Genomic DNA, 25,530 nt, shown 5'->3' with positions numbered 1-25,530 from the left:
ACGTTTACTGTTTCATTTACATCCACTATTAAAGAGAAAAACAAAGGAGATGGAGTCACCATTGCCACACCAGGATTATAGCATATTGTAAAGAAACCAAAAGGTAAAGAAGGGGCATTCAGAAGTGTAGACCGCTATAGTGCTAGCAATATGCAACACAAATGTTTATAAAATAACATTTTAGAGAGCAAGGATAAAAGAGTTCATTATAGTTAGTTGTAGGATAAAAGAAACCATAAGCAAATATTATAGGCTTCGAAGCATTAATATAGAACTGCTACAAACAGAACAGCAGAAGGGCACAAAGGCAGAAGACGAGAATGCTAAGAAAGTAGGCGCCAAACCAAATCTCTCATAAGGCAGGAAGAGATGCAGGTCTGCAGCATAGGATAGGGTAGCAAAATTTTGACAAACATCAGCCTAAGGCAGAGACAGGTTTTAATCCTCACACAGAGTATAAAAAGCAGCAATTACCACGTCAAGACATTCCAGCTTTCCAGACAAACAGAAGTAGTAACACAAAACAACTGCACCACCTACCATAGTCATGGTGTAAAGCTGCTTCAGTGAGCTCATAGTGCGTAGGAGTATCACAATCATGCCACCCCCTTCCACAGTTTCAATAGTCCTGGCCAAGAGGTTTGGAGTGAGTGCTTCAAAATCCTGTTAAATTAGAAAAGGCATCAGTACCCGCAGTGTATCCGCAAACTCATTATGTTAACATTCCCCAAGTTATAAAGCAATTTGAACAGGATTAACTAAAATTTTGTACAGAAAGCTGGCACCATCCTCTCAAGAGATGATCGGATTTCAGAATGTATGATTATCATTTGACTGCACCTTTAGAGTACAATTGACCAACAGCAATTCTTGCACACTCTCAATGTACAACAGGATTTATGCAGAATATCTGATCAAATTAATTGCCTTCTGGTGCATTAGCTTGAGCATCATATCACAAACTAGGGGTCTCCAATCTTTTCTGTATTAAGAGTTGCTCATGTTCAACAAAATTAATCTTATGCTACTAATATTATTAATATTGTAATAGTGGGGGCGTGGCCAAGATGGAAATGGGAGCGGACGCTGCCTAAGGGAGCTCCGCGCCCGCCGGTGTATAATCCAGAGATATGTCTATCCAGAGCTTTTAATGCAAATTTGGCACCATCTGTTTAACATGGAGGCAGTGGCCACTTTCTGGGGGCTCCGATGACCTGGAGCTGCTCCAGAGTACGAGGTGACAATCGGGAGCGGCCCAGGCCTGCACAGGGCCGGACTGGCCGGAGCGGGCACAGGGCAATCCCCCAGTGCGCCGCACGGGTGGGGGCCGGTTTTGGGCCCCTGGGGGCCGTTTTTGTTACAGGGGCGGTTTTGCAGCATAGCTGCAAAATCGGCCATGTAACAAAATCGGCCAAAAACCGGCCCTGGCAAAGAGCTCGGCGGCACCCCCAATCCCCAGGGGGGCTGGCCGAGCACTTTGTCAGGGCCGGTTTTGGTTCCCAGTCCGGCCCTGGGCCTGCGCCAAGCAGACGGAGGAGTCGGGCGTGGTAGGCCCCGCCGATGCTGCGGAAACCTGCCTGATAAAGAACCTGCCAGTGGAGACGACGAGCCTACCCAACAACTGAGTGCCTCTCCCACACTCGCAGACTCCCTCACCGGCCCTGAGGCCTGCGGACTCTAGGTGAGAGCAAGATTCAGCGCTCGGATACGGAGTGGAGCCCTGGGACGCCTGGTGGTAGAACCATTGTATGATCGAGGCAACTTGTTCAACAGGCCTATGTCGCCGCACAAGTGTACCTTGTGGCGCGGCCCACGGATAGAGGGGCGAGAGCGGCCGTTTGGGCTGATCGTGGGCTTAGCAGACTGCCAAGCAATGGGCAAGGACCGCCTTCCTGGGGCTGCCCAACAAACGAAGCTGGATCAATTCACATCTCAGGGTGCGGCCTTAAAAACAGCCACATTGCCTGTGATGCAGGTGGGGGGAGGTGCAGCGCAGCCCGAGCACATGGGGTCCCAAATACTGGCAGCCATAGAGGCCTCCAGTACAATGGTGCAGGCAAAAATTGACGAGTTCTCCCTGGACGTTGTACTGCTATTTGCGGATCTTCGCATGGTTGTGGATCTGTCGCTGGCAACAGAACAGACAGCCAGTGAACTACGAGAAGAGGTTTAGGCCCTGAAGGCAACACTAACTGATCTCTCACAAAAGACAATGACCCTGGAATGCCGAGCTGAAGATACTGAGGGGTGGTCTGCACTTTGTTGGTTGAATGGAGAGCGCCCAAACTCTTCTTAGAAAAATGGCGCAAAGGGGCGCTTCACATGGCCAAACTCTCCTCACTTTTCATAGTAGAGCAAGCGCACCGAGCACTAACTGCGCCGCCACCACCACCAGGTGCTTCGCCTAGGACTCTTATCACAAAGATTCTAAATTTCAGAACTAGGGACTGTATCCTCAGGGCGACTAGACAAGATGGAGATCAGACCTACAAGGACCAAAAAATGAGCATATTTCCGGAGTACAACCGTCTGGTTCAGCAATAGAGAGAGTCTTTCCTTGGGGTTAAACAAAAGTTACGTGACATGATCCTTCAATACATGCTCCTTTACCCAGAAAAGCAAAAAGTCCTCCATGCAGACCGTGCGCAATTCTGCACGACACCAGAGGCAGTATGGGACTGGTTGGAGATCCACAGAGATGGGAGGGTATTGTGTAAGGCACGAGTGACGGGCAGAACCTCCGCAAATCTCCAGAGTGGAAAAAGCAACAACCGCGGTGGGAAATCCAGAAATGGCTCTAGATCAACACAGAAGGTGGTGGTGCAATGCGATGGGTCCCTGGAACTAGAGGGAGCGGACTCAGGTGTCAAAATTAGGAGATCCACTAGGATTGACCACGAGACCTAGCGAGCTGAGCATGACACTGCTAGGGCACTGGTGGAGGTGGTAACGGCCACAGGTTCGGATACAAGCATGGGTGAGGTCGTTGTAGATACCCCGCAGCTCACTGACCCTGTGTGAGAAAGTGCCATCTTTCTTGCATGGTATGCCCCCACTTTTTGCTGCATTGCTGAATGTACTTTGACTGAGTGTGCCCTGGACTCCTGCCAATCAGGTGCCCAAGGCCTATGTTCCTTCCCTAAAACCTAAAACCCAAATTGGCAAACCCTGGCCACATGTCGGCCCCTGGTAAATGGTACCCTAGGTGCCCAGGGCCTTGTGACCAGGGAAGGCCTCTAAGGGCTGTGCCGGAGTGGACAAAGGCCCAGAGGACGTCCCACCGGTGACTGTGACCCCGAATCCGGCACCCAAGGACCCACCTAAACGCTCCCGACGACGCCTGTAGCCTCAGAACCAAGGACCCCCCCAACCGCGATCAACAGAGGGTAAGATTTCCTGACACCAAAAGGCACCCGCCGCCCTGCGGCCCCCTGTGCCCGACTCCTGGGTACCTACTTATCCTCCAACTTCCCAACTTACCTCTCGAAGTGGTGGTGGCACCTAAAGAATCTTCGTCCCCGAGCTTGCAGCCTTTGTTCGTCCTTGAGCTTTTCCATAGCAAACCACTGAGCGCCCGATTGGCAGTGTAACTTCTACTCCTACCTACTTCCCCATTTGCCCTGAGCAAGTGACCAGGAGCCCAGCTCCCACAGCCGTGTGGCCGGCTAGTCAGCAGCCACCAACCAAGGGCCCCCTGTCTCCCATAGGATAACATTGGGCCTAACTCACTCTGCACCGGGCCGCCCCAGTGCCGCTGAGGGTGTAACAATTGTACTTACCTGACCCTGGGAGACCCCCGAGTCTATGCCCAGAACCTTAACTCTGCCAGACGAGTACTTACCCAAAAGCAGATAACTCACTTTTCTAACATAGGGTAACATTGACTGGTTTCTCTTGAAAGTGTGGAGTTTCTAAACTTTAAAATATTCACCTAAACTCAACCGAGTAACGGAAATACTCACCTGCTATTAGGAAAGATCCCAGGGCTGGATCTTGGTGCCCAGCACTGACCCTGAAAAGTACTTACGACCATACTAGCCACTAACTAAATTTCCTCCCATAGAAAACCATTGACTGTTTTTCTGTGAAATTTCTTCTAAGTGTCGATGTTTGCAAACTACAAATATTCTTTAAAAATCGTACCAACTGTGAAAACGTAATTACTTACCTGTTTTAGATAGATGCCCCAGTACTGAGCCTAGGAGCCCAGCGCTGGATTACAAAAGTAACGAGAACATACTTTACCCGTAACTTAAATTTTCTTCCATAGGAAACCATTGGCTGTTTTTCTGTGAAATTTCTTCTAAGTGTCGATTTTGCAAACTTATAAATATTCCTTAAAAATCGCCTGTGTAACTTAAACGCAGTATCTCAACTGCTTACAGGTGGTACACTAGTGCTGGATCTATGATCCAACACTGACCGAGAAAAAGTAACCATAATCTCACTTACCTGCTAAGTGAATTTCCTTCCATAGGATAACATTGGTAATATGATTAGAAAAACTTTTTAAGTGTCAACTTTTAAAATAGCAAAATATTGCTTAAAAATCACAACAGTAACTAAAACTAATTTACTCACTTGTTTCCAAGAACTGTTCCAGGACTGAATCTAGGATCCAGTCCTGGAGTCAGAAAAGTAATCCTGAAAGTAATCAATTGCACATAACTTAAAATTCCCATTGAGCTCAATGTATTATTGTGTTTGAAATTGTGTTGCCTATTGCAACAAACTAACTATTACCTGCAAAAGTCAATTGCCTATTGCAAAGTATTTAACTAAAGCATCTCATTCTGAGACAGTATATTTTGATACCTATTGTTTGTTCTAAAATAAAACCACCATATATTTTTTATACAAAACTTTGGCCTAGAGTTCAGTTCATGAGTGTGTGAGACCATTTGCTGACTGAGTGTGTACAACAAATGCTTTACACTGTCCTCTGATACTGCCTTACTGCTCGACCAAGCTACCACTTTAGAGAGTAAGGTTATATCTAACTTTAACCTCTGCCAAACCTCTGGGGAATGTGGACTTTGTACACACTGTACCTATTTGGCAACAGTATATACAGAGCAGCTTTCCTACACCCGGTACGAGCTCACCAAAGATGCCATAGAGGCGAACAGATGAACCTTTCTGCGGTGCATTATCCTGAACATATGAAGGTGCCACCACTCTCATTTTTCCCATAAACAGAAGGAGGAACACGGATGAACACAGTGATTGTGCGCCTGGACAACGCCTTTCACCCCCCACCTCTTTTCTTTCCCCTATATCCATCTTTTCCCTTCTCTTGTTCTTATTTCATTCTTTTCTTATTTCATTCTTTTCTCATTTATCTTACGCACTGAGGAGTGACATTGTTTGATTGGTGGCAAGTGTGAGAAAGTGGCTCTGTATATACTGTTCCCTAATAGGTACAGGGTGTACAGAGTGCACAGTCCCCCAGGGTCGAGCAGTAAGGCAGTATCAGAGGACAGTGTAAAGCATTTGTTGTACACAGTCAGCAAATGGTCTCACACACTCAATAACTGAACTCTAGGCCAATGATTTATATATCGAAAAATATATGCTTGTTTTATTTTAGAACCAACACTTGGATTTAAAATATACTTTCTCAGCATGAGATGTTTCATATAAATACTTTTGCAAAATGCAATAAACTTTTGTAAACAGTTACAAGTGGTTGCAGTAGGCAACTCTATTGTTTTTTAAACACAACAATACATTGAGCTCAATGGTAAATTCAGGTTATTTGTAACAGATTACGTTTTAGATTACTTTTGGGATTCCAGTACTGGATCCTAGATTCAGTCCTGGGTCAGTACTCCGAATCAAGTGATGAAAGTCGACTTAATTACTGTAATGATTTTTAAACAATATTTAGCTATTTTAAAAGTTGACACTTAGAAAATATTTCAAAGGAAACATGCAATGATTCCCTATAGAAGAAAATTCAGGTTACAGGTACAGTAGGTTCTCGTTACTTTTGTAATCCAGTACTGGGTGCCTAGACTCAGTACTGGGACCTTTATCCAAAACAGGCAAGTAATTACGTTTTCAGATATTATACGGTTTTTGAAGAATATTTAAATATTGCAGAAATCGACACTTAGAAGAAATTTCACAGAAAAACAGTCAATGGATTCCTACGGAAGAAAATTGAGTTAAGGGTAAGTACAGTTGTAAGTATTTTTCAGAGCAGGTGAGTAATTTCGTTTTCGTTACTCGGCTGATTTTTGGTGAATATTTTAAGATTTGAAAAGTCCACACTTAGAAGAAATTTCAGGAAAAAGCCAGTCAATGTTACCCTATGAGGAAAATAGTTTGCGGTTTAAGGGTAAGTACTCGACTGGCAGAGTTGAGGTTCTGGGCGTAGACTCAGGGGTCCCCCAGGGTCAGGTAGGTAAAGTTGGTTCACGCTCAGCGGCTCTAGGGCGGCCGGGTGCAGAGAGAGTTAGGCCCAATGTTATCCTATGAGGGATAGGAGGGCCTTGGTTGGAGGCTGCTGACTGGGAAATCTCCGGTTTAGAAAAAGACTGCAAGCTCGGGGACGAGGACTCTTCAGGTGCCACCACCACTTAGAGAGGTAAGTTGGGTAGTTGGAGGATAGGTAGGTACCCCCGGATTGGGCACAGGGGGCCGTGGGGCGCAGCGTGCAGAGGTGCCTTTTGGTGTCGGGAAATCTTACCCTCTGTTGATCGCGGTTGGGGGGCACCTTGTTCTGAGGCTGCAGGCTTCTTCAGGAGTGTCGAGGGAGGTCCTTGGGTACCGGACTCGGGGTCACAGTCGCCGTGGGGTCGTCCTCAGGGTCTTTGTTCACTCCGGCACTGGCCAGGCTTGGCTGGTGCAGAGTGTGCTGGGTTCGCAGTTCCGGGCTGCTGCCAGGGATTAGAGATAGGTTTTGAGTAGAGCCTCTACTCATGGGAGTCCCAGGGGCTTAGAGCCAAGAGGTAGCCAGGTCCTCCGGGGTTTGTGAGGTTGCTGGCCACAAGAGATGCCGGGTGGGAGCAGGAGCAGGTTCGAGGGTCGACAGGCCGGTAGGGCTGGGGCCAAAGCAGTTGGTGTCTTCCTCTTGTTAGCAGCTGCATGGCAGGTCTTCTTTCTTCTTGCTCTTCTTTGTAGTTTGGCATCTGGAATCTGGGGAAGGAAGGTTCAGGGTGCCCCTAAATACTAGATTTAGGGGCGTGACAGGTAGGTGAAGGGCAGGGGCCAATGGGTCCCTGTCCTGGGGTGGGTACACCCCCTATCCTGCCTCTCTCCTGTGGGAGGGGGCAGGAGCCTAGTCCTGATTGGGCAGGGCTTCCCATCTACAAGATGGCGAGAGCCCAGAGATGTGCTTCACCTCGCCTCCCCCACCTGAGGGGTGGGGTTGGCAGGCTGGCACATCCCCTGTCCTTATTTGGGGTTTCCGGCCAAGCTTCCACCAGAGTGGGGGGGTTGCAGTGACCTGGGGAAGCTCACAGAGGCGGCATGCCTTTGAAGCTTCCCCCTGCTCATCCTGGGGGAGGAGATTTAGCACCTCGCCCAGGATGTGCATTGTTGCAGACCCAGGAGAGCAGGGGCTCTCCTACCCAGGGGTCCAGCAACATGTCTGCTGTGTGGCAGCCTAGGCAGCCTCAGAACAGACGTGGATTGTAGGATTAGGTTTCAGGGGGGCCTCTCTAAGATGCCCTCTGTGGTGCTTTGTACATTAAATTACACACTGGCATCAGCGTGGATTTAATGTGCTGAGCAGTTTGATACCAAACTTCTCAGTCTTCAGTGCTGCCATTATGATGCTGTGGAGTTAGTGTTTGACAAGCTCCCAGCACCATATGCTCTTAGCTGGCAGCACTGCACTTACAGGACGCAGGAATGGACCTGGGTACTGTAGGGGCACAGGGCTCCTGCCTCAGTGCCCACACCACTGGCATAGGGCACCCAGCTAGAGGGGTGGCTGATGTATGCCAGGGCAGTGTAGGTTGTGGGCATGGCACACAGGGATGTGTGCCATGTCGACTCTCTGTTTTGTCTTGTATCCAGACACTCAGCCTGCAAGAGCAGTGTGTGTGTGTTAGGGTACAGGGCTTCTAAGGGTGGCACAATGAGTGCTGCAGCCCTTAGAGGCCTTCCCTGGTCACAAGGCCCTGGGTATCTAGGGTACCATTTACCAGGGGCTGACATGTGGCCAGGGTTTGCCAATTTGGGTTTTGGCTGTTGGGCAGTTTTTTAGGGAAGGAACACAGGCCCTGGGCACCTGGTTGGCAGGAGCCCAGGGCACAACAAGGAAAAGTGCATCAGCTATTAGGCAAAAAAAGGGGGGGGGGGAGGGTTACTGCAACAGAAACCCACTTTCTTACAGCAAGTTTTCAGGTGTGGATGGCAAGGGTATGCATGGGAGCTCATGAAGAATTGGCTGTGGTGGGCTCGGCTGACGGACACACTGGTAGCCCGAGGAGAGTGCTACCCCTGACCCGACAGGGGAGACAATCGGACGCATTAATGTGTAGAGTATGTGGTAGTATGAGTGACATGGTGTTTAAGAGGAGCGAGTGAGTACTATTGTTTTTGTTATGGATTCTTTTTGTACAGATGGATATTGCATGATTGTAAACATGGTTTAAGTTATGGGTGGGTGGTTCTGAGTTTGGGGATACACAATTGTTTATTACAGAGTCTACCCGGGGGTAGGGCGTTTCAAACGTTCAAGATATGGGGTCGTTTGGAAGCACCGGCATCAAAAGGCTGGTCGATAACATAAGTGTTAGGGCTGGCGATTTCTGGTGGTTATGGGACAGTATAAAATTATAACATGGAATGTGAGAGGACTAAATTAGTTTGTGTAGCGATATAGAATACAAACAGATCAAAGGCGACAGGGTACTGATGTGGCTATATTGCAGGAGAGAGACACCTCCTAGACACAGACACGGAAACTCCACAAAAAACTGAGGGGACAATTGTTCGCATCTACCTTTGATTCTTATGCAAGGGGGGTGGCCACATGGATAGCTCCACAGGTCCCATAAAGATACGTACTTATGAAGCCGATGTAGAGGGCAGATATGTAATAGTACGTGGAGCTATAGATGGGAGGGAGGTGTGACTGGTGAATGTCTATGCCCCAAATACGGATGATGTTGATTTTTTTAATGATATGGAGAACCTGTTACTCCCATACATCGAGATACCACTAGTATGGGTAGGTAATTTTAACTGTGTTAGACGGTGTACTAGATAGACATCCCCAGAAACACCACACTTAGTTGAATATGTCGGCCGCCCTGAGGGGAGTGATGGATAGGCTCCACTGTGTATACATCTGGTGCAAAATGCATACGGAAGAACGACAATATATGTGCTACACACCAGCCCGCAAGGTCTACAGTATGCTTGACCGTTTTTTACGGTGTCAAAAAGTTTGTGGCACTGGGAAGGGAGGGTGGGGGGGGGGGGGGGGGTTGGAGACTACTGTGCCGTTTATCAGATCATGCCCTTATGTTACTAGAATGGGGACATGAGAGTAGTAGGCAGAGAGTCCCGATATGACGATTGCAACCATCCGCACTGCGGGACCAGGAATTCAGAGAAGAACTTAGGAAAACCATAGTAGATTACTTCGCTGAGTACTGCAGAAACTGGGAGCACTGAATGGCATTTTTTTAAAGTGGCACCAGAGGGGACTGCCTGTCTAGAGTCGGCGGCACTAGGAGGAGATTGGAGTTGGAATGGATAGTTGCGGAGGAAAAGCTGACCACATTACAGCGGATCACCCTTCGGATGCACTTTTACAGGCGCAGCATATGGTTGGGGACATCTGAGATAGACTGGATTGCCTGGCTCACAGGGAATAGAGGTAATTATTACCTAAAGAGGGCGACAGGTCAGGGAGACTGCTCGCGCAGTTGCTCAAGCTTGAGCACCCACCCCCGATGATACTAGCATTACGTTGTCCTGAGGGAGGTATGGCTACCATGCAGGTCGGTGTCATCACAGTACTCTTTGCCCATTTGGCTGATATCTACCATGGGACTATGGGAACAGAGGGGGTTGGGGCGAGTGACTTCCTTCAGGATGTCCCGCTCCTGCGACTTACGAATGAGCAGAGCGACGATCTGGAGGCAGCACTCCAACAGGAGGAACAGCAGGAAGAATTACAAGGTATGGCCCGGACAGAATGCCTGTTGAATTCTTATCAGACATACGCAGATATTCTCCTTCTGAGTTTATTAGACTCCCTGCAGGAAGCCAAACAAGCTGGATATCTTCCTCCAACCATGCGGGAGGCGTAGATGGTTATGCTCCCCAAGCCTGATAGAGACCCCGAGGATCTGGCAGCATATAGACCCCTGTCCATGTTGGGAGTAGATGCTAAACTATTGGCCAAAGTCTTGGACATGAGACTAAGAGTAGAGTAGTGAATTTGTTGGTCCATAAGGATTTATCATACGTCCTACACTCGGTGGCAGACAGTAGCCTCAGGGCGGCAGTTGTCGCCCTGGATATTGAAAAAGCCTTTGATACTCTGCGGTGGGACTACCATTGCGAAGTGCTGAGGAGAATGGGGGTTGGCAGCGAATACATAGCCTGGGCCAAATTATTATACTATCATCCGAGGGCTAGAGTACTTAACAGGGTACAGGTAACGGAAACTATAAAGATAGAAAAAGCTACTTGAAAGGGGTGCCCATTGTCTCCATTGCTTTTCGCTCTGGCCATGGAACCCCTAGCAGTGTGATTGCAAAGAGATATGGAACCATGGGGCATAGCGGTGGATGGTCGTACGCACGTGGTATCCATGTATGCGGATGATGCACTTCTATATGTCAGGGAACCGGAAGGGGCGATCCTGGCGGCTTGGGAAATATTAGACTCATTTGGGTCATCCTCGGGCGTCCAAATCAATTGCTAGGAAACAATACTGTTCCCGCTTGCAGCCTTGACATGGGGGGACACCTCAAGATCTTCCTGCGGATGGCATGGACTGGAGGTGTGATCAATTCTGTCCCAGTTTGAACTGAACATGGGAAAAGTCCTCACAGGACTGCGGGCATCGATAACATTCTGGAACAGGTTACCGTTGGCTGTTATGGAGAGAGTGGAAATATCAAAGATGGTGCTCTTGCCCCGCTGTCTCCATGTGCTGCCGAACTCCTTTTGTAAAATCCCCAAGTCCACGTTTGACACCCTGAACGGTCTCTTGATCTCACTAGTATGGGCTGGTAGAAGGAGCAGGGCCAAGCTGGAAACACTCAAACTGGACGTGGAAATGGGTGGCCTGGGGTTGCCGGACCTCAGACTATAATTACATAGCTGGATTATTGCAATATGCAGTTCAATGGTGCATGGGGGATTGTACGGTTGAGACGGACCTGCTGGGGAGATGGAATGAGGGGACGCAACTACAGGAGTTTCTAATGATGGGTTCAAGGGTTCCTTAAGACTGCCCGCCCATAATTCGACGGGCAACAGAAGTTTGGGAACAGGCAGTGGTACTGGTTCTTCATAGGGCTCCGTACGCTAGCGCACTACCCTTCCAGTGGCTGAGGGGATTCCAAAATATTCAGGAGACCATGGACATTTCGAGATGGTACGAGGGAGATGTGAGTCGGCAGGAGAACTATACCAGAACAGAACATTTTGTTACAGGGACTCTGCTCATGCACAGAACTTTGCGCAGGAAACCAGGACCTCAGTAAATTGTGGTGTACCAAAAACCTCACCCCAGTACCCACAACCCCTATCCAACTAGCATCAGTGTCTCATTCGTTCTCCGTACTACAGCGAAGCTACCAATGATTACACAACCCAGAACAAAAGACTTAGGTTACTCTCTGGAATGGTGGGAATAAAGAACACTTTTGTTTTTATTCTCATATCAGTCCACAACGTGAGTAATCAGAGACATGGTAAAGTTTAAAATGTTTATTTTTAACTACGTTCTCTAAGATGCAGTATTTTGGCTAAAATAAGCAGACACATTATTAGAAATAATACCATCAGCATTGTTACAATTCCATTAAACACAAAGGGAGAAATCAAATTATAATGATAGTGGAAATAGGTCTAATAGCACCGTGTGTACCACCCTCCCCTGGCTAGAAGCTAGTTTGATAATAATAGAAGGTCTCTAGGTTTGAACGTGGAAACCCATACCTCCAAGATCAGCTTAGGTGAATCACATCACAGGATCAGCACTGCTCTCTGTGTCTGGAAAGGTTTTCTCCAAGTGCCAGCATCATGCATGCAATATAATATTAAAGGCACCCGAGTTTCAGATATTTGCAGCTGTGTGCTTGTTGTGTCTAGAGCGTGGGCCGATCAACCTGAATTCAACAGCATACATTGTTATTTGACCTTGAAGGCTTCTGCACACAGTGTTCAGACTAAGGTCATGGTGTATGTCTAGGGATGTGAAAAACAGACCGTTCTCATGTGAAAAAAAAGCAAGCAAGCAGTTTTACTTATAATAACAGTTGCGTGTAGTGTGCAAAAGCAGCAAAGTGGCAAGATGGCATTTAACTTCTAAAACGCTTATGCTAACATAGCAATGTGTGCAGGCAGAACCCTGTCTTCACTACAGTTTATGACTTTTAACGTGGTATAGTACTGGTTCCAGGTGTCAATCGGGCACTTTTTGAAATATGCTAAAATATCATGTACTGTGCGCGAGATGTGGACCACATTCCCGGACGAGCCGAGGGAGTACTGTACGTTGAGGAGGATGCTGGACCCAGGCTCCAGCAGGGTTCTCATCTTGCATATATACAAACCTTTAAAGGAGAATAGGGGTCCAACCTCACGGTAATTAGAGCAAAATTGGACGAAGACCTACCTATATCGCTGACAGATGGTGAGTGGAAGAGAGTGCTGGCACAGGTAGCTGATATAACAAGTAACGCGCGGTTTGAACTTATTCAGTTTTATTATTTACACCATACATATGTGACTCCACAAAGCTGTGTATGGTTCACCTCAGGGTCATCGTCCTACTGCACATAATGCGGCATGGATACTGCCACATTCCTACATATGTCCTGGAGCTGCATGCGCCTACTTCTGGAATTGGGTGGTACAATCTCTTCACACGGCAACAGCGGTGCAAATTTAAACCTCCATAAAACAAAGTACCCTAGGTGTACTCTCAACACCCAAGAAGGGGACTAAGATAAGATACAAGTTTGCGTTGCTGTAACTGGTCCTATCAAAAAGACGGATAGCGATCCACTGGATTTGCTCTGTAGTGGGATAGATGATTTGTGTGAGTGGGGTGTGGCTGAGGAGTGCCGTCCTAGAGCAGTAAGAACAGACGAGAATGAAGAGAATGATCTATTAGATTGGGGCCAAATGTTGACTGAAGTGTCTGCAAGTGAGAATGAAACTGTACATAGGTCACCACCCACTGGGCTTCCATCGCCATCTAATGCTGTAGCAATATAAGTGCCCTCTCACACAACAATCACACGAATTTCAAATCAGTCTCATGTAAATTGCCAGGTTGCCCTCATCAGGAAATAGTGATAATTGTCGGTCACTTCCAGGGGGGAGGAGGGGTAGAAGAGAGGGGGTAGAGAAGGGGGTATTTCAGATTGTCGTTCTTGTTCTATTGCCTTTTAAGATCAAGATCATTATTCAATCCAAAATGCACCGTTTCATAAAGTAATTTGGCTCATGTGCAGGGAGGGCGAAGAAAAGTAATGTAATTAACTCATTACAACAAAAACAACTGTCGAGATGTACGTGCATGATGAATGTTATTGATATCCTTTGAAGCAGTGTTTAATACAAACAAGTTACAAAAATAATATTGTAATAGTGACCACATCGGACAAGATTATATTAGTGGCCACTATATGCAAGCTTACCAGCAGTAATCAAGTCAATGCATCAGGCAGGATTGACAGCAGTAATTTAAAAAAAAAAAAAAAAAGAGCTTTGCTAATTTGGATGTTTTACATGGGTAATACAGAATAGCCTAGCTGCAATGCCGCTGGCGCTATGGTAATAATGTTAGTAATAAGTCTCCTCAATACCATATGCTTCATAACTCAAAAATCGGCTTTAAATATATTTTGAAAACTCAACCAGGTTTCTCTTTTTAACCAACAGTCAGTATAGGGGTTCTGGAAATGTATACATTTTTATCACAAATAAATACTTTTCAATTAATTCAGTCAAGCAAAATCTTCTAAAGGAGCGCTACTTACAGGTAGCAGGGAAGCTACCAGTAACACACAAGCTACTCATTGGAGAAGCATATCACAGACGTACCATGCAGTTTGTGATCTTGGCAGAAACTAAATTAACACAAGCTATTTTAAATAAAAGTGGATATGTCACTCTAAAAGCAAAATAAGCAAAACACACATTGCTCAGTCAATTTGCTACAGTGAATATTATCAACCTATGTGGTTCGTCTCTGAGCCTCAGGCACTTTAAATATTGAGAGCTATTGAAAAAAGAAAATTAAAATCTAAGAATCAAAATCCACACAAAGCAGCTATCTTAAGTCAAAGAAAATCTACAACTTCTCTTCCCACACCACAACTCCTAAAATCGAGATCACAAGCGAGTAATCTATAATCCAATTAACATGACCAGTCATACAATAGCTGCAGTACCTCAACGAGAAAAATCACAATTAGAGGAAAATTTCCTTGTGAGGACTCTTCTTATCCTTGGAGTACAAAAGTAGAGTAAGGTGTGTTCCCTCTCAAATACCACCTTGGAAAAGCACTTACTCTAGCCTTTGCCCTGAATGAAGCTCGGTGTGTTTTCAAGGTGGAAAACCAACTGCAAGAGGACTGTGCTTTCTTACAAACATAGTTACCCGCCTACTTTTACAGCATTCCTGTTTTAGCCTATATTTGTATATTGTATGGACAACCACTTACAAACTGTAGTGCCTATATAACTGAAGAAAAACTGTGGCAATGGGCAGTAAGGCCCACAACTGGTTAACTACTCAATTCAACAGTTTGAGTTGGGTGATAGACTCTTGCTTACACAAACTGCAGCTGCTGCCATGCACCAAGAAAAGATTTTAAAATGTAAATGCCACTGAACAACGAGAACACTGGAGAACAAGGGGTGGGGCAGCATATGTACTGGGGGAGAAGAGGGGATTAAAAAAACAAATAAAAAGACCAATAAAATTCATCCAATCTAAAGGATGGTAAAGAAGATATGCTCCAGGAAGGGTTTGAAAGGGCTTGAGGATCAAAAGGAGGAAAGAAAATCAATGTAATGATAAGCGAGTGACGGACAAAAAAGCCAACCAAATATAAGCAATGGAGTAACCCAAAGCCTACTGTAAGTATTGTCCACAAGAGGTTACACCTCTCTGTACAAGATCTAAAAAGGGGTGCTTAAGCAATTAGTTGTCATTTGGTAGCAATATCTATAGAAAATGATGGAGGATTACTGAATGCCTCTTCTAGATCTGGGATACTTCTCATCCATGTAGCCACAAAGTGGTCCTTCCTGATTAATGGCTATTCAGAACAAAGCCTTTACATTCAGACCACCCACTCTTATTACCATTTGAGGGTAATGATTTGTAATTCAAAGTTTCTGCAAAGTTTTGTATCTGTAATTCAATATAAACGGTTTATTGGTGTCAATGCTACTGGGCAAAGTTGTCCCTCAAGCACAATATAGTGCAGAACTTTGTGTTCTGCAGTCTTTGTATTGACAATAGTCAGTTCGCCTCACTCTCTCTAGACTTTAGAACACCAAGTTGACATAATTAGGTTGGTATTGAAATTGGCACGTGTTCACTGGCTGAATGAGTCACCTGCTAGTTGAGTCATTCACAAAGTGCAAACGCTTGAATCAATTTACCTTCAACTCTAATATACAAGTAATAAAATTAAGTGAAAAAGATTCTCTAGAATGATTCCTATAGCAACCTTATTTGCAACTACCCCAAGTCAAGCGTTCAATTTGCCACATGGAAAAACACAACATATTTACCTGTAGTACACACATGCCATACGTATTTCCAAGAATTTTGTGGGTCTCATTGTAATAGCAATAGCGGATATTTGTTGCAGCGACAAAGAGCTCAAATGGATCATCTTCCTTTATATTGAAACTTCCAGTTTTAATCTTTTTTTGCAATTTCCGCATTCTTTTCTTGCGGTGGCTGAGGAACAAAACATTTGATAAATGGTAACAATTGTGCCTAAAAAGAATTAGCAACTGCAATAGAAATGTAATTACTACACATGATTTTTCCAAATTCTTAATATGCATTGTGCAGTGCGCACCCATAACTGGTAAATATCATAGTTAACGGGTGAATACTTGTATAGAGCATGCCACGGTCCTAGAGTGGCTACAAATCAGTGGAGAGCTATGCATATATCAATGTCGAGTTACCTAAATAGCCTTTAATCAAGGGAGAGCTGTCATGACACTTTTCATTAGAAGCAATGTGTCAGCCTATCTTAGCATTGCACCACATGATGAACTCTCTAGAGCAAAGGTTCTTAAACTTTTCGTTACACCCCAACTGAATCACTACTGGAAATCAGAGACCCCTCCGTAAGTATTTTGTAATATTTAAACCACAAAACAAAACACAAAAACGAGATACAAGTGTACATTAAACTAATACACAAATTATGAAATAGTAACTCAATTCCCTGATAAAAACAATCTTTTAGTCAGAAAGTTGGAGTGTTTAAAAAATGTTGTTGCATACGTAAAAGCCAATGCAATCTGATGTTCGCTTGCATGTCATTTGGTTTTATTTTTGTTCCAATGCATGCTCTATGTACTGAGGCAATTTTTCGTTCTTTTGCTGTACTTGAACTGTTTCCACAAATCAAAATAAGGATACCAATTAATTTTTAGCATCCAATTTCAAGTTCCAAAATAAAAATGTACATACCTCTTTAGCATTTTCAATGTAGCTGTTTTATGTATGTAAACTTTATTAATTTGCTATGGTTTCATTTTTAAACAGCCGCAGAGCCCTGAGTAGGAACCACCTCCCCCCCCCACCCATGGGTTTGCGGACTACATGTTGAGAAACACTGCTCTAGATCAGCACTGTCAGGACCTAGCTCAAAGCAGTGCTCTCCCATAAAGCCTTGTGCCACCAAAGCAGTGCTCTCCCATACTGCCTTGTGCCACTTGCAAGAACATTACTTTGATGTTGTCACTGATCCCACTCCTCAGAGTGATCCCCTCTCACTTACCCCAACTGAATATTATAACAAAAACCAAGATCATTAAATATCTGGAATTATCAGTGCATATAGTGAAGAGATGCTAGTGTTATACTATGTGAGCTGCATTCTATACTTTATTGTGGTCTACGATGCCTTTATGTTAGAGGGAAAAATGAAAAAAAATTAGAAACTCAGCAGTGCAAAATGATTGATCACATCCCATCTGTGTAAAACAAGAAGCAACACCCGACACATTGCTGCTCCTTAAGGCTTTGTTTGTGCGATGGACTTCAATTCACAGGGCAAGGTGAGTACATAGGTCTAGACCTGAATGCATACACCTTACCATTTGGAGTTATAATTCAAACCAATAATTTGTGATGAGAATATATGCAACTTTACCCTGTAAACTATCTGCTCAGCACCTAATTTCTTGCACCAGGTTTGTCATTAAGAAGAAGGATCCAACCACAGAACCACAGAACTCATCCAAACCACTTCCAAACATAGCAAGGCTGTCAGGTTTCCTGAGCGGCAAGACTTCCTCAGTTGAGGTACTGCAAACCACTCTTGTGGAATGTAGATAAACGAAAGCCAAGTGCATTCACACTTTCCAACCACTATATCTAACCCTAGCTAACCCAAAGCGCTCTGAGGCTACCTTTAGTGGTTTGCAGTGCTTAACAAAACCTTAAATAAAATAATCCTGAAAACGAAAGTGTGATTGATGTTCTGGATTTTGGCAAGATATGGTCTTTGATTCCATCCTACAATGCCACTTCAGCTACCTGTAAAAAGTTCATTACGTCTGCCAATTGCAGTCTCTTCATACAGCCGCCAACTCTCACTACTTAAGTCAACTGAAGCTCAGTTGGGTGACTGTCAGGACACAGAAGATCACTTTCCATATTCCTGACCCTACTGTATGGCATTTCTTGTGCAAATGCCTTTCAATCCCTGCAAGAAATTCAAATTATAGAACAGATCTCTTGAATTAAAGTAGAGTAACTTCTGTGGAGAGGGGAAATGCTTCTCCCTCCTCTTGAGGGTAAGAGAGAGTGATACTTTTCTGCTGCCAGCTGTTGGAGAAGCTTGTATGTGGGAAACAGCAGGCATTGCAAAGGTCTTTCCTGCGAACAAAAGGGCAGCCATGCCAAATCCTTTAATACCACGAGGAACAGATAAAAAAAACAGGTTGTCACAGCAGTAAGAATAGTAGTAGTACCTGTCTGCTAGTGGGATTCATGTTTGACCAGCGGGCTGCCTGATCCTCCCTGGTTGTGTACGTTTTTGCTCCAGAGTACACAATATTGAAGAAATGTGTCCTCACACCAAATATCACATCCTACCCAATCATACTAGTAATCAGTAGGACATAGGATAATGCAGGATAAGAAAATTCGGAGTACATTGGGGCACATATTGTAGCCTTATAGTGCAGACCATATACAAGTGAAGAACTTTAGAAAAAGATTTTCACTAACACCTACTTAATCAATAAAGAGCGATATGTATGGAGTACCACATGCAGAAAGTCCTTGTACACACTTTTAAGTGGATTAGTTTGAGAAAGTGCCATCTTTCTTGCATGGTATGCCCCCACTTTTTGCTGAATGTACGTTGACTGAGTGTGCCCTGGGCTCCTGCCAATCAGGTGCCCAGGGCCTATGTTCCTTCCCTAAAAACTGTGCTGAAACCTAAACCCAAATTGGCAAACCCTGGCCACATGTCAGCCCCTTGTAAATGGTACACTAGGTACCCAGGGCCTTGTGACCAGGGAAGGCCCCTAAGGACTGTAGCACTTATTGTGCCACCCTTAGAGGCCCTGTACCCTGACACAAACACACTGCCCTTGCAGGCTGAGTGTCTGGATACAGGACAAAACAAAGAGTCGACATGGCACACATCCCTGTGTGCCATGCCCACAACACACACTGCCCTGGCATACATCAGCCACCCCTCTAGCTGGGTGCTCTATGCCAGTGGTGTGGGTGCATGAGCCCTGTGCCCCTACAGTACCCAGGTCCATTCCTGGGCACTGTAAGTGCAGTGCTGCCATTTAAGAGTATATGGTGCTGGGAGATCGTCAACACGAACTCCACAGCACCATGATTGCTCCACTGAAGACTGAGAAGTTTGGTAAACTTCTCAGCACAATAAACCTCCACTGATGCCAGTGCAGGATTTAATGTACAATGCACAACAGAGGGCATCTTAGAGATGCCCCCTGAACCTAACCTACAATCCACGTCTTGTCTGAGGGGCTGCCTAGGCTGCCACACAGCAGACATGTTGCTTGACCCCTGGGTAGAGAGCCATCTGCTGTCCTGGGCCTGCAACAATGCACATCCTGGGCGAGGTGCTAGGTCTCCTCCCCCAGGATGGGCAGGGGAAGCTTCAAAGGCATGCCGCCTTTGTGAGCTTCTCCAGGCCACTTGCTGTACTGCGCAACTGGCCCCTACCGGTTCTAAATCCCCACTCTGGTAGGAAGACTGGTCGGAAACCCCAAGGAAGGACAGGGGGTGTGCCAGCCTCTGCCAACCCCGTCACTCAGATGTGGGAGGGGAGGTGAAGCACATCTCCAGGCTCTCGCCATCTTGAAGATGGGGAGCCCTGCCCAATCAGGACTAGGACACTGCCCCCCTCCCACAGGAGAGTGGCAGAATAGGGGGTGTACCCACCCCAGGGCAGGGACCCAGTGGTCCCTGCCCTTTACCTACCTGTAACGTGCCTAAATTTAGTATTTAGGGGCACCCTGAACCTTCCTTCCTTAGATCCAGATTCCGAAACAGCAAAGAAGATCAAGAAACAAGAAGACCTGCTGTGCAGCTGCTAACAAGGAGGAAGACACCGACTGCTTTTGCCCCAGCCCTACCGGCCTGTCGACCCTCGAACCTGCTCCTGCTAAATCCCGGCATCTCCCATGGCCAGCAACCTCACAAACCCCGGAGGACCTGGCTACCTTTTCACTCTAAGCATCTGGGACTCCCACGAGCAGTGGTACTGCTCAAGGCAAGTAACTGACCCCTGGCAGCAGCCAGGAACCGCGAACCATGCACACTCTGCACCCGCCAAGCCTGGCATGTGCTGGAGTGGACAAAGACCCCGAGGACGTCACTCCGGCGACTGTGACCCCGAATCCAGCACCGAAGGATCCACCTCGACGCTCCAGACGACGCCTGCAGCCTCAGAACCAGGGACCCCTCTAATCGCGACCAGCCGAGGGTAAGATTTCCCGACACCAAAAGGCACCCCGGCACATGGTACCCTGCGGCCCCCTGTGCCAAACTCCTGGGTGCCTACCTATTCTCCAACTACCCAACTTACCCCCCGTAGTGGTGGTCACACTTGAAGAATCTTCGTCCCCGAGCTTGCATCCTTTGTTCGTTTTTGAGCTTCTCCATTGCAATCCATTGAGCACCCGACGGCTCAAAAGCACCCTGCACCCAGCCACCCGAGTGCCCCTGGCAGTGCAATCTCTACTCTACTCTACTTCCCCATTTGCCCTGAGCAAGTGACCAGGAGCCCAGCTCCCACAGCCGTGTGGCCTGCTAGCCTGCAGCCACCAACCAAACACCCCCTGCCTCCCATAGGATAACATTGGGCCTAACTCACCCTGCACCAGACTGCCCCTGTGCCGCAGAGGGTGTAACAACTGTACTGACCTGACCCTGGGAGACCCCCGAGTCTATGCCCAGAACCTTAACTCTGCCAGTCGAGTACTTACCCAAAAGCCGATAACTCTTTTCTTCCATAGGGTAACATAGAAGAATTTCCAAGGGAAACCAGTCAAAGTGTGGAGTTTCTAAACTTTAAAATATTCACCTAAAATCAACCGAGAAACAAACGAAATTACTCACCTGCTATCAGGAGACATCCCAGTGCTGGATCTTGGTGCCCAGCACTGACCCTGAAGAGTAATTACAACCATACTTAACCGCAAACCCAATTTTCTTCCATAGGAAACCATTGACTGTTTTTCTGTGAAATTTCTTCTAAGTGTCGATTTTTGCAAACTACAATTATTCTTTAAAAAAATCGCACCAACTGTGAAAACGTAATTACTTACCTGATTTAGATAGATGTCCCAGTGCTGAACCTAGGATTCCAGCACTGAATTACAAAAGCAACTAGAACATACCTTACCTGCAACTTGAATTTCCTTCAATAGGATAAAATTGCCTGTTTTTTGCTGAAAAAGTTTCTAAGTGTCGATTTTGCAAACTTACAATTATTCGTTACAAATCGCCTGTATTACCAAAACACATTCTTTCAACTGTTTACAGGTGGTGCCCCAGCGCTGGATCCAGGATCCAACACTGAGTTAGAAAAACTAACAATAACCCCACTTACCTGCTAAGTGAAATTCCTCCCATAGGATAACATTGGTGATTCTAAGAGAAAAAGTTTCCAAGTGTCAACTTTTAAAATACCAAAATATTGCTTAAAAATCACTACTGTAACCAAAACGCTTTTACTCAACTGTTTACAGGAACTATCCTAGGACTGAATCTAGGATCCAGTCTTGTGGTAAGAAAAGTAATCCAAAAAGTAATCTATTGCATTTTACTAGACATTCCCATTGAGCTCAATGTATAATTGTGTTTGAAATTGTGTTGCCTATTGCAATAACTGCATCTATTACATCCAAAGTCTATTGCCTATTGAAAAGTTTTTATCTAAAGCCTCTCAATCTGAAGGTATATTTTGATACCTATTGTTGGTTCTAAAATCAAACAACCACATATTTTTCAACAAAAACCATTGGCCTAGAGTTCAGTTCTTGAGTGTGTGAGACCATTTGCTGACTTAGTGGGTACAACAAATGCTTTACACTGTCCTCTGATACTGCCTTACTGCTCGACCAAGCTACCACTTTAGAGAGTAAGGTTATATCTAAATGTAGCCTCTGCCAAACCTCTGGGGACTGTGGACTCTGTACACACTGTACCTATTTGGGAACACTCAATACAGAGCCACTTTCCTACATTGGTGGATCAACGGTGGGATACAAACTTGCATTTGTTGCACTACTTGGTTACCATCTGATCACACGACAGAACTCTTAAAATTGCCTTTAGAATTCCGAAAATAGTAAAAGTCTTGTCAAGGCCTTGCTTAAGTCCCATTAGAATTTTAGAAAAATAAAAGTCACTATAGTCAAGTGCAGAGTGTTAGAACTGTCAGGTTAGAATGTCTCAAAGAAACCCAGCTATTAGTGAAAATAATACCATGCAGGACCTGGTGGAGGAGCTCGACCTCACACCTTACTTACACTTGTCTTTCAATGAATTGAGGTCTCTATGCAAACCTAAATATTTACCAATGGGACTGCATCCAACCAAACTAGGGCTCCAGGAGCTCTTGACTGAGTATGCTAAGGACCACCCATCTGAACATGGTGATGACCAGTCAGATGAGGACAGGGAGGAGGAGGAGGAGGATAATGACTCCCCTCAAGTAATCCCTAGGGAGGAAAGGGCCCACATACCCTTGAATCCAAGAATCAGCATCTGGGAACCAACAGATAACACAGGTGAACCAGGTACCAGAGAGTTCACTGGGGTTCACTGGGGGACCCACCTTTCTAGCAAAGCTGGCCAAAAGATTGGATCTAGAGTCCAGGCTCCTGGCTCTAGAGAAAGAAAGAAAGGAGATAGGTTTAGCACCCATCAATGGTGGCAGCAATACTAAAAATAAGGATAGGGAGGAAACTTCTGATCCTAAAATCCACAAAGGGATTGTCCCTAAATTTGAGGAAGGTGATGACATCACTAAATGGTTCACAGCCTTTGAGAGGGCTTGTGAAATAAGAAGAGTAAGGAAACCTCTCTGGGGGGCACTCCTGTGGGAACTGTTCTCTGGTACCTGCAGGGACAGGCTTCTGACCCTTTCTGGGCCAGATGCAGGGTTCTATGACCTCATGAAGAAGACTCTAATTGAGGGATTTGGATTCACTACTGAGGAGTATAGAATAAGATTCAGGGGGGCTCACAAAACCCAGACCCGGTCCTGGATTGACTTAGTAGACTACTCAGTAAAGACACTGGATGGTTGGTTAGCTGGACATATTGTGCACGATTTTACTGGAATTTACAAACGGTTTATGAAGGAACATATATTAAGTAATTGCACAAATGAAAAGTTGCATCAGCATTTGGTAGACCTAGGTCTAATTTCTCCCCAAGAATTGGGAAAGAAGGCAGACCACTGGGTCAAGACTAGGATGACAAGGACAACCACTGCGGGTGACCAGAAGAAGGTGGTTACAAAACCTCCCCAGGGGAAAGGTGGTGAGAATCCACAAGATAAAAAAATCTGAGTCTTCCAAAGGGCCCCAAAAATCTGTTCAGGGGGGTGGGTCCTAAACTACTCCCTATGTGCCTCAATCCTATAGGGGAAAGAACTATGATCCCACAAAGGCCTGGTGTAACAACTGTAAGAAGTTGGGAAACCTAACTGTAAATAAATGTTGCCCCCACAACAAGGCCCCTAAGGCACCCAGTACAGCTACTCCTGGGGCAGCAACTCTATAGATGGGATCAGAAGTGTGCCCTGAGCAAATCTGGGGGCACACTGAAGCAAGTCTAGTTTCAATGGGGGAAGTGGATTATGCCACTGTAGCTGTGTGGCCACCCAACTTAAAGAAATATTTGCAATATCCCTGGGTGAATGGAACTAGGGTAGAAGCTCTGAGGGATACAGGTGCCAGTGTCACTATGGTGAGAGACACACTGGTTTCCCCAGAACAATACTGGATTGGGAAAACGTACCCAGTCACCAACGCGGACAGTGTTACCACTAGTCATCCCATGGCTATGGTGACATTAGGCTGGTGGGTGGGGGGTGGCGGGGGGGGGGGGGTTACTGGCCTGAAACAGGTAGTGGTTTCTCCAAGGTTACCAGCTGCATTTCTGCTAGGAAATGATCTGGAAACTAAAGGCCCATGCAGCCATGGTGGGTATCCCTGAATTGGTGTGTGTGCAAACCAGAGCACAGAGCAAGAGGAAAGGTGAAAAAGTAGGTTTGGAGACGGAAATAATGGCCCAACCAAGAGAAAAGGTAAGCAGACTGGGAACCAGCTTCTGTACAGCAGATAACTCAAGACACCTCTCCACAGGGAGAGGACTTGGATACCCCTGAGGGAACTGAGCCCATGGAGTTTGATCCTTACGAGGTTGAACTCTTGGGCCCAGGGGTACCATCTAGGAAAGAGCTGTGCCAGGGTCAGCAAGACTGTCCCACTCTTGAAAGCCTGAGGCAGCAAGCTGTTTCAGAAGCAAAGGGAGAGGTCAGTGGTACCCACTGAGCTAATTGGGAAGAGGGATTACTGTATGCTGAGGCAAGAGACCCCACTCCTGGAACCACCAGGAGGGTGGTAGTGCCACAGAAGTACAGGGAGTTCCTCCTAACGTTGACTCATGACATCCCCCTAGATGGACATCTGGGGGAAAACCAAAACTTCGGAAAGGCTAGTTAGTCACTTTTACTGGCCCCAGATGCACCAAAAGGTGAAGGAGTTTGTCAGCTCCTGTGTTACCTGTCAAGCCAGTGACAAGACAAGTGGCCACCCAAAGGCCCCCCTAATTCCACTGCCAGTGGTGGGGGTGCCCTTTGAAAGGGTAGGTGTGGACATTGTGGGTCCACTTGAACCTCCCACAGCCTCAGGGAACAAATTCATTCTAGTAGTAGTGGATCATGCTACTAGGTATTCTGAAGCAATTCCACTTAGGACTACTACAGCATCTGCATTAGCCAAGGCCCTCCTGGGTTTCTTCACCAGGGTAGGGTTTCCTAAGGAGGCGGTTTCAGACAGAGGTTCCAACTTCATGTCTGCTTACCTGAAACACATGTGGAAGGAGTGTGGAGTACAGTACACGTTTACTACACCCTACCATAAAAAAACAATGGCCTTGTTGAGAGATTCAACAAGACATTGAAAAGGCATGATCAAGGGACTCCCTGAAAAACTCAAAAGGAGATGGGATGTCCTGTTGCCATACAACAAAACAAGACCTACCCCGAAAAAAGGTTCTAGTTAAAATTTATATAATTTCAAGGCACCCAATATCTGTAGTGCCTATCTCACTGTCACTCACTGGTGTTTCTGCCACATAAAAGTGAAAAGGTTGCTGTTAAGCACCGCCTGCGTACATATTCACAGGGTGTGACAACAACAACACGACCCTAAGTGTCAAAGTGTTTCCCTACACTGTGGTGCTGTAAAAACCTGCTGGTGATCAGGCCAAGACCAAAGAAGGTAAAAAAGGTAAAAAAGGTGTGATAGGACGGCAGCGCCTCACGGAAGCAGCCCCAACGAGGTTTATGTAGACAGGTACTCGCCTACTACCTCCTATTGTCATCA

At 46.0% G+C, this 25,530-nt stretch overlaps 1 protein-coding gene across 1 annotated transcript in view; it reads right to left on the bottom strand.

Moving 5' to 3' along the window:
- Nucleotides 1–25,530, bottom strand: part of NAT10 (N-acetyltransferase 10) — a 231,230-nt gene that overhangs the window by 170,121 nt on the left and 35,579 nt on the right. The window contains exons 4-5 of the mRNA XM_085643531.1: nt 15,961–16,132; nt 541–663 (exon numbers count right to left, since the gene is read on the bottom strand). Of these exons, the coding sequence (XP_085499657.1) occupies nt 541–663; nt 15,961–16,132 (295 nt within the window). The remainder of the gene's footprint in view (nt 1–540; nt 664–15,960; nt 16,133–25,530) is intronic.

This window comes from Triturus cristatus, chromosome 3_1, assembly GCF_964204655.1.
Source record: "Triturus cristatus chromosome 3_1, aTriCri1.1, whole genome shotgun sequence".
NCBI lineage: Eukaryota > Metazoa > Chordata > Amphibia > Caudata > Salamandridae > Triturus > Triturus cristatus.
Note: the sequence above shows the minus strand (reverse complement) of the source record. Positions and strands in the feature narration are given on the sequence as shown.